The sequence below is a fragment of the Labeo rohita genome, chromosome 8, assembly GCF_022985175.1.
Source record: "Labeo rohita strain BAU-BD-2019 chromosome 8, IGBB_LRoh.1.0, whole genome shotgun sequence".
Lineage (NCBI taxonomy): Eukaryota > Metazoa > Chordata > Actinopteri > Cypriniformes > Cyprinidae > Labeo > Labeo rohita.
The window spans coordinates 31,216,318-31,232,864 of record NC_066876.1 but is presented as its reverse complement, the minus strand read 5'-3'; the positions used below and the strand labels follow the sequence as shown (position 1 = coordinate 31,232,864).

At 31.3% G+C, this 16,547-nt stretch overlaps 1 protein-coding gene across 1 annotated transcript; it reads left to right on the top strand.

Moving 5' to 3' along the window:
- The first annotated feature begins 4,655 nt into the window (after positions 1-4,655).
- mrps27 (mitochondrial ribosomal protein S27) lies at positions 4,656-16,190 on the top strand. The gene is made up of 11 exons (XM_051118209.1): positions 4,656-4,752; positions 6,920-6,997; positions 7,156-7,226; positions 7,444-7,502; positions 7,619-7,733; positions 9,118-9,196; positions 9,310-9,425; positions 9,523-9,625; positions 11,631-11,770; positions 15,550-15,681; positions 15,812-16,190. Exons 1-11 carry the CDS (start codon positions 4,677-4,679, stop codon positions 16,049-16,051), a joined length of 1,209 nt encoding a protein of 402 aa, XP_050974166.1. The 5' UTR covers positions 4,656-4,676; the 3' UTR covers positions 16,052-16,190.
- The last annotated feature ends 357 nt before the right edge of the window (positions 16,191-16,547 follow it).

Genomic DNA, 16,547 nt, shown 5'->3' with positions numbered 1-16,547 from the left:
CTTTTGAATTTTAAGAACACTGACAACAACACACTGTAGGTATCTGACGTTATAAAAAAATTGTTATGAAGATTGTCTTTTAATATTACACTTTTCACAGTACAAATAGCTAAGCATTCTTAAATCAAGATTTATTTGAGATGCAACATGATTTAAGATATTAAGTCTGACAAAATGCATCAAAATTAAATGAGTTTATGCTAAATATGAGAAAGAAAATCTGCTAATAGGGTGAGAAAAATCAACTTAATTTAAAGGGAAAACAGATTTCTTTTTCTGACCACACTGGCAGAAATTTATTCTTATTTTAGACATAAACTCACTTCATTTTGATGCTTTTTGTCAGAAAACAAGACTTCATATCTTAAGTCATTTAAGATATTTAAGAATGTTTAGATATGTGTGCTGAAAAACAACATAGCAAAAACTAACAAAATATGAATATTTCTTTCAGAAAACAAGATACAATATCTTAAGTCATATGTCATAGTATAGTATACGTTTCTAAATAAAGTGCATTTTGCTTAAAATAAGACTAAATATAATATCTTACGTCATTTTGCTTATCTAGTATATGCATCTAAATGTAAGATTTTTTTTTATATTCTGGCCAGAAACAAGACAAAAATACTATGTAAGATAAGCCTCTTTTTTTGCAGTGTATCAGAACAACCTACACTGCAAAAAATGATTTTCTTCCTTAGTATTTTTGTCTTGTTTTCTGGTATAAATGTCTAAAAATTCTTGAATCAGGATGCATCTACTGGACAAGTAAAATGACTAAAGATATTATGTCTTATTTTCTGAAAAAATGACTCAAATTGTGCTTAAAACAAGCAAAAATATCTGCCAGTGGGGCAAGAAAAATAATCTTATTTAGCCTTTGATTTAAGATTATTTTTTTACCCCACTGGCAGATATTTTTGCTTTTCTAAAGAAAAAAATAACAAAATTTGAATATTTCTTTTAGAAAACAAGACATACTATCTTAAATAATTTTACTTGTCAAGTAAATGCATCCTGATTCAAGAATTCTTAGATATTTATATTAGAAAACAAGACAAAAAATACATTTTTTGCAGTGTACAAAACAAATGTATTCTTAAGCAAACTTAAATGTAGTCTATTTTTACTCTACAACCTTTCGGACAGGTTTTCTTCCTTAAAAAGAGTAACACACTTCCTCAGCAAAGAAAAGGAAGTATTGGAGAATGAGCAGCAGCGCTGATCAAACACGCATCTCTCCTCGCTGTGGGAGTCCGAGCCCTTTATACAAGATAACGCACTTCTCATTGTTGATGCCTATTGTTTCCCAGTTTGCTTGCAGAAAAAGAACAAAAAAACTAATCTGATTTTTTACAACAAAAATGCGGTTGCACAATTCCAATTCACAAATGGAAACAGAAAGAGAGTTGGGCAGCATCCACCAATTCAACCAAAACATACTGTATACACTACCGGTTTGGAATAATTATTGTTTTAAAAATGTCTGATGCATTCATTTGATCAAAAATAGTAAAAACAGTCATAAATTAAAATTTAGAATGATTTCTGAAGGATCATGTGACATTGGAGGCTGAAGCAATGATGCTGAAAATTCAGCTTTGATCACAGGAATAAATTACATTTCACAATATATTCACATAGAAAACAGCTATTTTAAATTATAATAATATTTCACATTTTTACAACATTTTTGATAAATAAATGCAGCCTTGCTGAGCAGAAGAGATTAAAAAACTTAAAATCCAAACATTTGACCAGTAGCGTGTTTCATTTGTGATTTTAAAAAAGTATTTCAGATCTCTGTGCGGGAATATTGAACTCTCAGAGCTTTTTTAGGCACCACACCTTCTGGGTATTTGTCCTGATGAAACTCTGAGAACAAAGAGGAAGTGCTCAGATCCTCTTCCTGTCTTCCAATCACCTCAGTGTTTCGTTTGAAGCCTATGAAAACACACAGAATCAGGTACTGTGAACCGTCTCTGCTGAAGTGAAAGTCCTGGATGAATCAGGACAAAGGGGCTTCTGTAAACAAGGTGCTGTGCTGAGAAAACTGCACCACGATGAAAAATAAAAAACCACACTGTCCGTTCACTTCCACTTCTTTGTCACCAGAGCCAACGGTTAATGACCCGTGTGCCGAATCACATCCGTTCCTGCCACATTTACACTTCAAAAAGACTTCAGAACAGACTGAAGTAGCCTTTAAATTGCTTATTAAACAAAAAAGCACATTTCCCATACAGCAAAAAATATGTATTTTTAAATCAATTTTAAATATTTTCTAAAATATATCTGAAAATACATTTACATAAATCTATTTTTACCAATATATTTTTGGCTATTTAATTTTTTTTTTTTAATAAAATATTAAAAAAATATTTTGCCCTCCATTTATTTCAGTCCACAAAAAAAAAACAAAAAAAAAAAAAAACAACAACAACAACAAAAAAAACATTAACATCAGGGTTATTATATTTAACTAAAACTAAAACTAAAACCACTAAAAAAGTTACTTGAAATAAAATAAATGTTAAATAAATTAAAATATAATATTAAAAACTTAAACATATTTTATTTTAGCTAGTTCAAAGGCAACATTCCTCATTTTCATGTACAAAAAAATTAATATTATTATGTTATAGACAAAAAGTTCTGTATTATTTTAGTTAATATGTTTAATCAGAATTTATTTTTATATTTTTTGCTTTCGTTATAATTTTAGTTTAAGTTAAGTTTTAGTAATTTTGTTGTGTTTTCATTAGTTTTTATTATTTTACTACCTGAAAATGAGAAATGATGCCTTTAAACTAGCTAAAATAAAATATGTTTAAGTTTTTTATATTATATTTTATGTAACATTTATTTTATTTCAATTTATTATATTCCAAGAAAACACATTCACATCAGGGTTATTATAGTTTATTAAAACTAAAACCAATAAAAAAAATTATCTGAAATAAAACAAATGTTAAATAAAATAAAATATAATATTAAAAACTTAAAAGTATTTTATTTTTAGCTAGTTCAAAGGCAACTTTCCTGATTTTCAAGTACTAAAATAATAAAAACTGTATAGACATATTTAAAAACAACAGAAACTACTAAAAAATAATAAATAAAAAAACGACAAAATTACTAAAACTTTAACTAAAATTTAAAACACGAAAGCCAAAAAATATAAAAATAAATTCTGATTCAAAATATTCACAAAAACTACATTAAAATAATACAGAACTTTGTCTATAACATGGACATATAACACAAAGGATACTGTAAGACTGGAAATTTATTTTCTTTTTTTGTATATGAAGGTTGAAACTAAATATATTGTATTGAGCTTCACTGTTTACAACATATGTTTAAAATATATTTAGGCAATATGTAAGGAATATTTTGGGTTTCTTTAGTCGTCTGATGTGTTTCAGGTCTCTAAAACAGTTTATATGAATGACTGCGGACTTTCATTGTCACTGTGAGGGGAAAACCTTCTGTAAATGGTTAATTCAGGCTTTATTTTAATACACAGAGCTTTCCGGCCGGTCAGGTCATGTAAATTGTGTGTGTCTTTGGTTTCTGTCGTTTGTAAAAGTCAGTTCCTCTAAGGATGTTTAGACCGAACGTCTGTGCAGAAATACTACTGCATTTCCAGCATGAGACTCTTTTTATTTGTAAAGCCATTCTTTACCCTTTTTTTTTTTTTAATCTTTTCTGTTTATATTGTCTACTTTTTCCCACATGCACTTAGCCTATATGTTTTACTTCATATGGTTTGTTTTAACAGGGATTTTATTTCAATTAAATAATTTTAACTTAACGATTATGAAGTCAAGTGAGAATAATGGTGTTTCTAAAGTGTACATAAATTAATTCTCAACTGATTTCTGTGAACAGTGAAATCAGCAGCTGTCAATCACGGGTTTATGAGATCAGAGCGCCCTCTTTCGGACTCACCTACAATCACACTCCATATAGCAAAAAATAGACTTTTGTGGCCCAAATTATATTTTAAATATATGCTAAATATATGTTGCAGTAAGTAAAGCTCATTGAAATATATTTTTAAAATATGGATATATTGAGTTTCAACCTTCATATACCAGAATATATCTCTAAATATATTTTCGGGTGCAAGAAAATGCATTTTTTTAAATATAGAGGTCAAAATATATTTTTAAATGTTTAAAATATACTTAAAATATATTTTCAAAAATATGTAAAAAAAAAAAAAACGGCCAAGAAAAATATTGGTAGAAAACGCATGTACGCAAATATTAAAAAATATATTATTGGCCTTTTTTTTTTTTTTTTTTGCTGTACCATGTGAATCATAAAGCGTGTAGAAATAAAATTTCACTTTCCTCAGTATTTAAGCTAAATCCTTTTCGTTAATTTAGTCGATAATTTATATTAAAAATAGTTTGAGCATCGCACTTAAAATTAATTCACAGGTCAAGCTCAGACTGTACCATTGCAAGCACACTGGGTTCGTAACTGCATATTGTATTATAATATACACGATATGTCGGCTATATAGGAAACAAATCCTGTCTATCGTTCTGCAAATTCTAGAATTAATAATGTGTTACATAATGCTGTGCATCCAAGCGATTCCAAAACGTGGTGATTCTTAGTGATTCTCCCCCCCTCGCACCGGATGGTTCAGTCTCAAGATGGCGGCCTCCATCCTGCAGCGCTGTCTGTCTCCCGTGCAAACATTTTCCAAATATGTGAATTACAGATCGATCGGTGAGTGTCAGTACTTATCGATGATAATTACGGTGTCATGCTACAGTCAGATCAGGATAAATATATAAGTGTATGGCTGTGATTTGTAATATAACGTTAGCCGCGTGAGGAGGTGAATGAGAGGTGAATGACGCGCGTTCACGTCTGTCTGAGTTTGACGCGTTTTTATTAAAATTAAACACAGGTTGTTTTTCACTAATCAGTTTCTTTTTAACCAGTGCTTTAGACAAAATAAATACAATGTACATGTTGTCATGTGATGGTTCTGTACAGAAATAGAGTTTAGCATTTAATGTTTATAGTGGCTTCACTAAAATGATTTGTAAAGGTTTAACTGTATTTGTGCACAAGCAACACAGTTATGATTTATGTGTTCAGGAGAAAAAAAAAAAACCCTGATCTTTAGTCATTCTAAACTGATTTCGATTCACAAGCTCCATATATTAATTCCATATCAGTTCGATATCTTAATGCTGAAATATATGATTTACATTGTCAATTTAAAAAGTTTTTTAACCATTTGTTACGTTTCTGTTAGTTTTAGGTATAATAATCAACACTGAAATAAAAGCAGATTTCTGTACAAACATTTAAATTACACATAAGGCAGTTTTATAAATGCATTTTTAAATATGCAAACATTTAATCAGTGGCTGTATAAATAAATAAATTAAAATTAATACATATATATGGGTCAAAGACGTTAAGAAGTCTGCGTCAAAAGCAATTTACAAAAGTGATTTTTATATCTATGGAAAGTACATTAAGTGTAAGTAAAGTGTCTACTTTCAAGGTAAGTTTTTGGAGAATAAAATGTCAAAATTAGGATTAAATAATGTTACATTGTCATTCAGTGTAACACAATATTTATGTAATTTATATTTATGTAACAACATGCTTATTCTGACTTGTACATATTGAAATATGTTGCTCAGAAAAACAAACAAATATGCAATTAAATTAAACAGAAAACTTTTTAATATATATTTTATGTATTTTTTTGGAAAAACAACAACAACAACAATTTGGAGCAGCAAATATATAAGCACTGTATATGTGTGTATGTGTATTGCATATTTACTGTATTGCATATTTAATTTTTAAATATATATAAACATTTAATCAGTGGCTGTTATATAAACAGATTTATCAGGTTGAGTAAAAACATAATGAACAATACAGTGAAAAATAAATAAGTAAAAATGAAAAATTCTGCTCACCAAATCTGCATTTATTTGATCCAAAATACAAAAAAATTGTGAAATATTTTTCACTATTTAAAATAATTGTTTTCTATTTGAATATATTTTGAAATGTGATTTATTTCTGTGATCAAAGCTGAATTTTCAGCATCATTACTCCAGTCTTCAGTGTCACATGGTCCTTTCAGAAATCATTCTAATATTCTGATTTGCTGCTCAATAAACATTTCTAATTATTATTATTATGTTGAAAACAGCTGAGTAGAATTTTTTTTCAGGTTTTTCAGGTTTGTAACATTTATCTGAAATAGAAATCTTTTGTAACATTATAAATGTCTTTATCATCGCTTTTGATCAATTTAAAGCATCCTTGCTAAATAAAAGTATTAATCTCTATAACTTTCTGAAAAAACATACTCAACTGTTTTAAATATTAATAATAATAGTAATAATAATAATTGTTTGTTGAGCAGCAAATCGGCATATTAGAATGATTTCTGAAGGATCATGTGACACTGAAGACTGGTGTAATGATGCTGAAAATTCAGCTTTGATCACAAAAATAAATTTCACTTTTAACAGATAATCACAGAAAACAGCTATTTCAAATAGTAAAATATTTAAAAATTGTAGTGATTTTGCTTTAATTATTATTATTTTTTTTAAGTTCACTAAAAAATTCTGGACATTGAATAGCTTTCTGGTGTGAATGTATAGTTATGTGACATTGTTTACAGGCTGTTTTATGGAATTCGAAAGTGATTTTGACATCAAAAGTGGATGACAGTAGCTACAAATAATATTTGGTGAAGTTTTTTTCATGCATAAACAGAAAACAGCATAAATCTTTTAATTTAAGTAACACCGTCAGTTCATGAGTAGAGATACGTTGCAATTGATTAATCAATGTTATCAGTCCATCCCTAACAATAACAAGTCATTCTTCTGTTTTTGTTTTCTTTTAGCCAGAAGATGTTTGCTGTCGTCGGCATACACGGATCCTGCAGTGTGGGAGCAGAGACAGAGAGATCCACAGGACCTGGGTAATGATGTGCTGCAGTGTTTGTCCAGGGGGCAGCATTGCTCTAAAACCACATCCATCTGTCATTATTTACACCTCAGTGAATTCTGCTTTAAATATGCCTGGATTTAAATGCACGTTGGTGCCTACATGTTCGTTTCTTCCCATTTTCTTCTGCAGGTCAGCTGGCCTCTTTGATGGACAGAACATATGAGAGGAAGTTTCCCGTCAGCTCTTTGGTCATCGCCAGGGTGATGATTTTGCATTATATTACACTATAAATTTATTATTGTGCACTATATTTAAAATGCATCCACATGAAGTGCTCTGTTGCTTCTGTATGCATGTGCATATGAATTAATTTTGTTTTACAACAATGCAATGGAATAATCAAAATGCTCCTGCAAAACAAGTTGTGAGCTTGTGAGTGAAGTAAATGTTTTAACTTTTGCACGTTTTTTTTTTTAGTTCATAGATAATTTATCATCAAAAGAGGAAGTCGATCAAGCACAATATTACCTATATAAGTAAGTATAACTATAGATCTATAAATATGTTACTGTTAGCTCAGCACTGACTCACATCTGTTTAATGCATCTGTTAGATTAGTTCATGTGTAAAGCTCAAGTGTTGCTCTCCTCAGGTTTCGTCATAGTCCAAACTGCTGGTATCTTCGGGACTGGAGCATTCACAGCTGGATCCGACAGTGTCTTAAATACGGTGCCAGAGATAAAGCCCTTTACACGCTCAAGAACAAGGTTTGGAAGATGTCTGATTAAATAATTACAACTTTTAATGTTTTTGAAGTCTCTTCTGCTCACCAAGGCTGGATGTTTGATCCAAAACTCAGTAAAAATTGTGAAATAATATTACAATTTAAAATAGCTGTTTTCTGTGTGAATATCTGTTAAAATGTAATTTATTTCTGCGATCAAATGCTGAATTTTCAGCATCATCACTCCAGTCTTCAGTGTCGCTTCAGTGCTGCACAAGAAACATTTCTGATTGTTAGCAGTGTTGATAACAGTTGTGCTGCACAATATTTTTGTGGAAACCTTGATACATTTTATTTTTTAGGATTCGCAGATAAATAGAAAGTTCAAAAGAACAGCATTTATTGGAAATAGAAATCTTTTGCAATATTATAAATGTCTTTACTGGCACTTTTGATCAGTTTAATGCATCCTTGATGAGTTTAAGTAGTAATGTGTTTTTGTTTTTTAATCTTTAAGTGGTTTTCAACATTACTAATAATCAGAAATGTTTCTTGAGCTGCAAATCAGCATATTAGAATGATTTCTGAAAGATCATGTGACACTGAAGACGAGTAATGATGCTGAAATTTTAACAGATATTCACATTTTAACAGATATTCACGTAGAAAACAGCTGTTTTAAATTGTAATAGGGTCAAAGACGATAAAGGGTTTAAGCATAAAAACAATAAGTGTAATACTGCTTTAAATTGTTGTTGTTTTTCCAAAAAAATTACAAAGTTTTCTGTTTAATTAAATTGCATGTTTGTTTTTGTTTTTCTGAGCAAAAAATAAATACCATACATTTACAGAAGACACCCACTGTTATTCAGTGTAACAGTCTTCAAAAATCAATATAAAAACATTAATATTAAAAGACAAATTACTTTCACTTTAAATAATCATTAATTGTAATTCTACGTTTGAAAAATTTGCCACTATCCTAGGTTTTGCCCATTTGTCAGTAAGAATTTTTTACTCATTTAAAACCCAATAAAATTTAATATGCTCCCTTATTCTTTTATATATTTTAATATGCACAAGTCAGAAAAAGCATGTTTGAATTTTTACATAAATTATCGTGTTACACTGAATGACAATGTAACATTTTCTCAACCAAATTTTGACATTTTATTCTCTTATGTGAAACCTTAAAAGCTGACTCTGTACTATGTAATGTGCTTTCTATGGACATAAAATCACTTTTGCACATTTCTTTTGATGTGGACATTTTAACGTCTTTGACCCAATAAATTTACAATTTTACCATATTTTTGATCAAATAAATGCAGCCTTGGTGAGCAGAAGAGACTTTGGGAAATGAAGACGTTTACTTTTAGCAGTTTCCTTATTTGGCTGTGGTTTCACACAAGCGTGTTGTTATGTAGGTTCAGTTCGGCATGTTTCCTGACGACTTCACCTTTAATCTTCTGATTGACTCCTTTATAAAGGACAAAGACTTCAAAGGTTTGTAACGCTGCTCATCATCCAGTGGCTGACTAGATGTTTGTATAAGACAAACACAGTCATAAATAGCCTCTCATTTCCCGCATGAATTCCCTGTCGCGTGTTTAATCCAGGAGCTTGTTCGGTGGTGGAGGAAGTGATGCTTCAAGAATCATTTGAGCGAATCTCCACACAGATGCTATCGCTTTACGCCCTCAGCAAATGTCTGGCAACCACACCTGAACTCAGTGTAAGTAGATCAGTGTGTGGGATCTGAAAACAGATGATGCTTGTAGATGCTGTGTTGTAACTGTGAAATAGGTTGAGTGTTTGTGTTGCGTGTTCAGTGGCACGAGGAGAGGAACATGGGAGCGTCTCTTATGTTGGCTGGACTGAAGCAGGAGAACTCTGTCGGCTTCAGCGCTCAACTCCTGGGATTCGCTCTTATTGGTGTGTATGCTTTAGTGAGGGGAGAAACAAAGCTTTTCAGAATGTTGAATATTAAGCCAATTGCTTCGTAAAATGATTCACTGTTTCAGAGCATTCACAACGCCACACGCTGGACAAAACACTGTAAATGCAATAAAAGTTCAGGCCAAATATGCATAAATACACTTTAACAAACCAATTGAAAATATTTTATTGAAAGTGTAATTTGTTTAATGCAATTAATAAATAATCAAAGCCCATTAAATATGAAGTATAAAGGTTTTATTAGTTAACTAAAACTGAAACTGATTACTACTAAAATGACAAAAACCCTAATTACTAAAACTTTAACTAAAATTAAAATGGAAAGCAGTGGAACGGAAGATAAAATGAAAAATGGAAAATATAAAAATAAAAACTGTTTTAAAACATTTTTAGGATGTTTTATTTTGTTAAATTGTAGTGCTTGTTTTGTTTTATAGAGAGCTTGGTTAAGCAATTCAATATGAGACTTATCTACAACTCTTCTGTTTTATTATACAAATGTGTAATAAACAATTTTCTCCAAATTTATAAAACTGAAAAATATATATAAAATTGGATAAAACGTGTTATTTTAAAAGTGATGAAATTCCCGCAGACAGTGTGGTTTTAATATCATTGAGATATTGGTGTATTTTTATTAATATTTTTAAATCCTTTTTTATGTTTTCCATATTCATTTTAGGTAGTTTTTAGTAAATTAAAAAAAAATCTTTTTAAAAATGATGAAATTTCCATAGACTGTGGTTTTAATATCTTTGATATATTGGTGTATTTTTGTTAATATTTTTGAAAAATCTTTTTTATATTTTCCATTTTCATTTGAGTTAGTTTTTAGTAATTCTGTTGTTTGTTTTTTTATTTTTGGTGCATGTCTATGACTTTTTTTTTAAAATTATATATATATATATATATATATATATATATATATATATATATGTATGTATGGATCAGGTTAAACTAAATTTAAAATGAGAAATTTAGTTTTTTATGCTATTTATATCTATCGCTCTCTCTCTCTCTCTCTCTCTCTCTCTCTCTCTCTCTCTCTCTCTATATATATATATATATATATATATATATATATATATATATATATGTATGTATGGATCAGGTTAAACTAAATTTAAAATGAGAAATTTTGTTTTTTATGCTATTTATATCTATCTATCTATCTATCTATCTATCTCGCTCTCTCTCTCTCTCTCTCTCTCTCTCTCTCTCTCTCTCTCTCTCGCTCTATATATATATATATATATATATATATATGTATGTATGGATCAGGTTAAACTAAATTTAAAATGAGAAATTTTGTTTTTTATGCTATTTATATCTATCTATCTATCTATCTATCTATCTCGCTCGCTCTCTCTCGCTCTCTCTCGCTCTCTCTCGCTCTCTCTCTATATATATATTATACAAAACAAGCACTACAGTTTAATAAAACAACCAATGTTGCTTTAATACCATTAAGATACAATTATAGCTTTTATTACATTTTTTTAATCTGTTTTTATTTTTATGTGTTCCAATCCAATTTTTTCCATTTTAATTTTAATTACTTTTTTTGTATCTTTGTGTATTTTTATCAGTTTATATGTCTGTATAGTTTCTGTTCATTTTTATTTAAATTGTAGTTATTAATACAATAAATTAAACTAAATTAAAATGCTGCCTTGCAACTAGCTTCATCTTTATTTTATTTTACTTTATTTTATTTCAAGTAGCAAAAAAAAAAGTTAATGTTTTTTTTATTTTAAGTTTCAGATTTAGAAATAACCCTCTCCCCAAATATATGCTTCTGATTTGAACCCAAAACCAAACTAGCCTGGCCTCCTTACGACAGAGTTGTTAACTAGTTGTTCAGGCAACCCACTGACTATTTTGCAAATAAGTAGTTTTGCACATCCTCAGATTCTTGAGGTCATCTCTCATTTGCTTTATCTGAACGTTAGATAGTCTGATCTCCCGATCGTGTCTTCAGGTAAAGTCGAGCTGTCCAGAGGAATTCACGCCGTGTTTCACGAGATGCCCCTGATCTGGACCTCCGGTTATCTTGGGCGAGCCCTCTCTGTCATGAACGCTGTGTGTGACTTCAGAGACGTCAAGTTATCTGAGGAAGTTGTGAGTATTTATAGAGATAACTAATTGACTATAATTAGGTTTTACCATGGTACGTATTTATCTTGTCTGAAAAGATAGATATGTAAAAGTTTAAAGAGAAACCACATGAATGTTCTTGAAGAAAACCTTTGAGATCACTGAATAGAAGTTATAAAACAACTTTATGCTGGGATACTGCAGGATTCTGCAGTACAAATTTAAAAAAAAAAATGATCAAAAATTTGCCTTTCCATTACAAGGTGATATTTGACTCCTTAAAGTGATATACAGGGTAGTTTTGTTTTTACCTTTGTAATGGCATTTTTCTAACTTTATTAAAAGTATGTTATCTTTTATGTCAAATTAAAAAAAATATATATGTTTTTTAAGCTGTTTCAAATTTCTAATTAAAACAACAGAATAAGAATAAGTTACCAATCAAATGAAATCAGTATATTGTTAATATTAATTTGTACTACAGAGGTGGAACAGAACACAAAAGTGGTGTTTTATGAAGCTCAGGCTCAAATTTATAAATTCATGTTGAGATGAATGTTTTAAATATAAAATTGACTTAATTTAATTGAGTACAGAAATATTAAATGATTTAAATAACTGAAAAGGTAATTTAAAAATGCAACTAAAACTGCCAGTAGGTGGCGGCAAGTCACTGATTTAATTACTGAATCATTCATTCATTTGATTCGTTGGAACAGCTGATTCATTCATGAATAAAGCAAGTGACTGTCTTTAAGAATTGGAAATTGAATCATTGACTCACTAGATTCATTTGAAAAAGCATGTTCATTCTTAAACTAAACAACGCTGTGTTTGAACTTAATATTAACTTTTTGCTTATTAAATCAATATCTCATTTACAAACTCCCTTAAAAATCATTAAAAGCTGTCACTCAACTTAGTTCATAGCGATCTCACAAAATTCCATTATAGTCAACAAAGCTGTGCAGTGAATCTCTTATTTACACTCTCTCTACATTTTGTTTGTGAAAGGATTGATGAGATATGTCTGTGATACATTACTCAACGTTGCAAAAACCCGTAGAAACCTTTGAAGCTCCCCTCAGTGCAAACACAAATATGCTGATGGGGTCAGTCGCACTGCTGCTCCTTAATATTTTTTCATAGTCGCACGCAGTAGTTTTCAGTCGCAAATTCCACTGAAATGGTCACAGCACTATAGAGCCCTGGACCAATGGATCCTCTGCAGTGCATGGGTGTCATCAGAATGAGAGTCCAAACAGCTGATAAAAGCATCAAGTAATCCACACCACTCCAGTCCATCAGTTCACATCTTGTGAAGACAAAACCTAAAATAAATCCATCTTTAAGACGTTTTTAACTCAAATCCAAGTCCATAATCCATAATGCTTCCTCCAGTGAAAAAGTGGTCTGGTCTGAATCAGGAGAGAAATCTGCACAGATCAAGCACCTTTTACAAGCCAAAACAGCTCTAAACAAAAATGTGGCTGGATTTTGATGTGAGAGACAACAGATGGACTTTTATTATGGATTATGGACTTGCATTTGAGTTAAAACATCTTGATGGATTTGTTTTTGTCTTCTCAAGATGTTAACCGATTGACTGGAGTGGTGTGGATTACTTGTGGATTATTGTTATGTTTTTATCAGATGTTTGGACTCTCATTCTGACAGGTCCCATTCACTGCAAAGGATCCATTCAGGGCTCTACAGTGCTGTGACCATTTCAGTGGCGTTTGCGACTGAAAACTACTGCGTGCGACTATGGAAAAAATGTTAAGGAGCAGCAGTGCGACTGACCCCATCAGCGTATTTGCGTTTGCACTGAGGGGAGCTTCAAAGGTTTCTACATGTTTTTGCAACGTTGAGTAATGCATCACAGACATATCTCATCAATCCTTTCATAAACAAAGTGTAGAGAGTGTGTAAATAAGAGATTGATTGTGCAGTGTAGAGAGCTTCATTCATTATAATGGAACTTTGTGAGATTGCGATAAACTAAGAGTGACAGCTTTTAAAGGAACACTTCACTTTTTTTGAAAATAGGCTCATTGTCCAACTCCCCTTGAGTTTAGTTGAGTTTTACTGTTTTTGAATCCATTCAGCCGATCTCTGGGTGCATAGCTTAGCGTAGATCATTGAATCCGATTAGACCATTAGCATCTCGCTCAAAAATGACCAAAGAGTTTCTATAATTTTCCCATTTAAAACTTGCCCATTTAAAACTCTACGCAAACTTAGTGCCGGTCACTTTCAGGCGCTGCGCAATATCATTACGCCTGCTGCACCCATGGTACGGCAGCAAGGTTTCTTGATTATTACGCCAGAATTAGAGTATAGTTCCTAGTCATATCAGCCTAGAAAATCACAACTTTTCATTTTCCGTCAGTCTTAGTACAGGATGTTACTACAGAGTCAAGTTTTAAATAGGAAAAATATCGTCATTATATATGGTCGTTTTTGAGCGAGATGCTATCGCACTAATCTGATTGAATGATCTATGCTAAGCTATGCTAAAAGTGCTACCGCCAGACCCGGAGATCGGCTGAATGGATTCAAAAACAGTAAAACTCAGCTGTTTAACTATTTAGGGGAGTTGCACAATGAGCCTAATTTCAAACAAAGTGGAGTGTTCCTTTAAGTGAGTTTGTAAATGAGATATTGATTTAATAAAACAATTAAATAAACAAGTTAATATTAAGTGACTTGCACTGTCTGACTATAACACTATCGCCTAATTTTGCTCTATTTTGTCACCAGAAACAAGTCACAACTGAGCCGCTGCGCATCTCCATTCAAACACAGTGGTGGTTCGTTAATGAACGAACGTGCGTTTTTAAACGAATCTAGTGAGTCAATGATTCAATTTCCCATTCATAAAGACAGTCACTCGCTTTATTCCTGAATGAATCAGCCATTCAAACGAATCAAATGAATGAATGATTCAGTAGATTCAAAGACTTGCCGCCACCTACTGGCAGTTTTAGTTTCATTTTTAAAGTGTCTTTTCAGTTATTTAAATAATGTAATATTTCTATATTAAAACTTTGATGTTTAAAACATTAATTTCAACATGAATTTGTGAATTTGATTGCACTCATGCCACCTCTGAGCCTCATTAAACATGAAAATACACCTACAATACACCCACTTTTGTTTTTTCTGTGCCACCTCTGTAGTGCAAATTAATTTTGTTTCTGATTTCATTTGATTGGAAACTTATTCTATTTGTTCTTATTCTGTTGATTTAAAAAGCGTTTAATATATATATATATATATATATAATATATATATATATTTATTTTATTTTATTTTTTGACATAAAAGATGAGATGCCATTACAGAAAATTCCCCTGTAAATCACATTAAGGAGTCAAATATCACCTTGTAATGGGAAGGCAAATTTTTTATCAGATTTTTTGCTTATTGATTAAAAGGTGCTCCTAAAATTTTGACTGTGCTTCTGAATATTAAAAGAAAAGTTAAAAGTAAAAAGAAGCCGTTGGTGAGACAGTGATGCAATGACACATTTCTACAAATCTGATGAGGAAACAAACATCAGCATTTGGGATGGCCTGAGGGTGAGCACATTTTCAGCACATTTTCATCTCTGAAAATTGCTACAACATGTTGCTACTTGCTATTTATGAGTTCTAATTCAAAGCAAAGCACATGTAGCTACTGATAAATGTATACCTTGAATGCACTGACACTGGCTTTAAGGGCATTTGTAAAATGAACACACTTGTAATGCAGTGTAATTGAGTTTTTAAGGGTTGAAGCATCTCTTTGGCTTTCAGTTGGATCATGTGGAGAAGATATTGCAGGAGCTGTCAGTGATCTCTGATGGACAGAACGACACTGAAACGACACTGGACGAGGAAGATGAGCTAGAGAGACAGAAACTGCCAGAGTACATAAACCGCTTTAAGGTTAGTTTACCTCACGTAATAAATTCACTAAACATTTATGCATTTACATACAAGAAGATAATCTTTTTTTATGTGTATGATCTCATATGTCAGGCTTTAAAGGTTAATGTGTGAACTCAATGCTTGGTAGGAGCTGAAGGAGCAACTCATGTCACAGGATAAGATCGACTCGAGGAGTCTGGAGTCTCTCGTATCCGCTCTTACGCAGCAGACGCTGACGGCTTGTGAGGACGCAGATATCGCTGAATATCAGAAAAAGGTGCGTGACTGGGAGGCCGAACGCCGGCAGCTTATTCAGAGAGAAAGTGAGATGAAGGAGAAGAACCAGAAGGAGCGTCTGAGCAAACAGTCAGTCAGTGCGGCCCAGTGACAGCCGTCCTCCAGAAGGAGAGCATTGTTTGTCATGTTTATTGTCTTTGGTTGGGTCGATTGAGATAAATGTTTGAGTGTTAATATTATTTGGATTCTTTTTCAACGCCCTGTAAATCTGAACAGTATAAATAAACAGTGAAAATACTCTTATATTTAGTCTCAGTCCTTTCTTACTGTATGTACTGGAATAACAAGATTTACACTATCAATCAAAAAGTCTTTTCTGCTATTTGATCAAAAATACACTCAAAATAGTAAAATATTATTAGAATTTCAAAAAGCTGTTCTATTTATAAATATCTTTTAAAATGTAATTTATTTCTGCGATCAAATGCCGAATTTTCAGCATCATTATTTCGTCTTCAGTCTTTGGTGTCACATGATCCTTCAGAAATCATTCTAATATGCTGATTTGCTGCTCAAGAAACATTTCTGATTATTATCTTTTTTCAAATGGAATAAATTAATACTTTTATTCATCAAGGATGAATTAA

Bases quoted from the DNA above. Each gene is read 5' to 3' on its own strand.
- mrps27 (XM_051118209.1), top strand. From the start codon at position 4,677: ATGGCGGCCTCCATCCTGCAGCGCTGTCTGTCTCCCGTGCAAACATTT. The intron at 7,227-7,443 runs GTGATGATTTTG...TTTTTTTTTTAG, and splicing joins GCTCTTTGGTCATCGCCAGG to TTCATAGATAATTTATCATC. The intron at 7,503-7,618 runs GTAAGTATAACT...TGCTCTCCTCAG, and splicing joins GCACAATATTACCTATATAA to GTTTCGTCATAGTCCAAACT.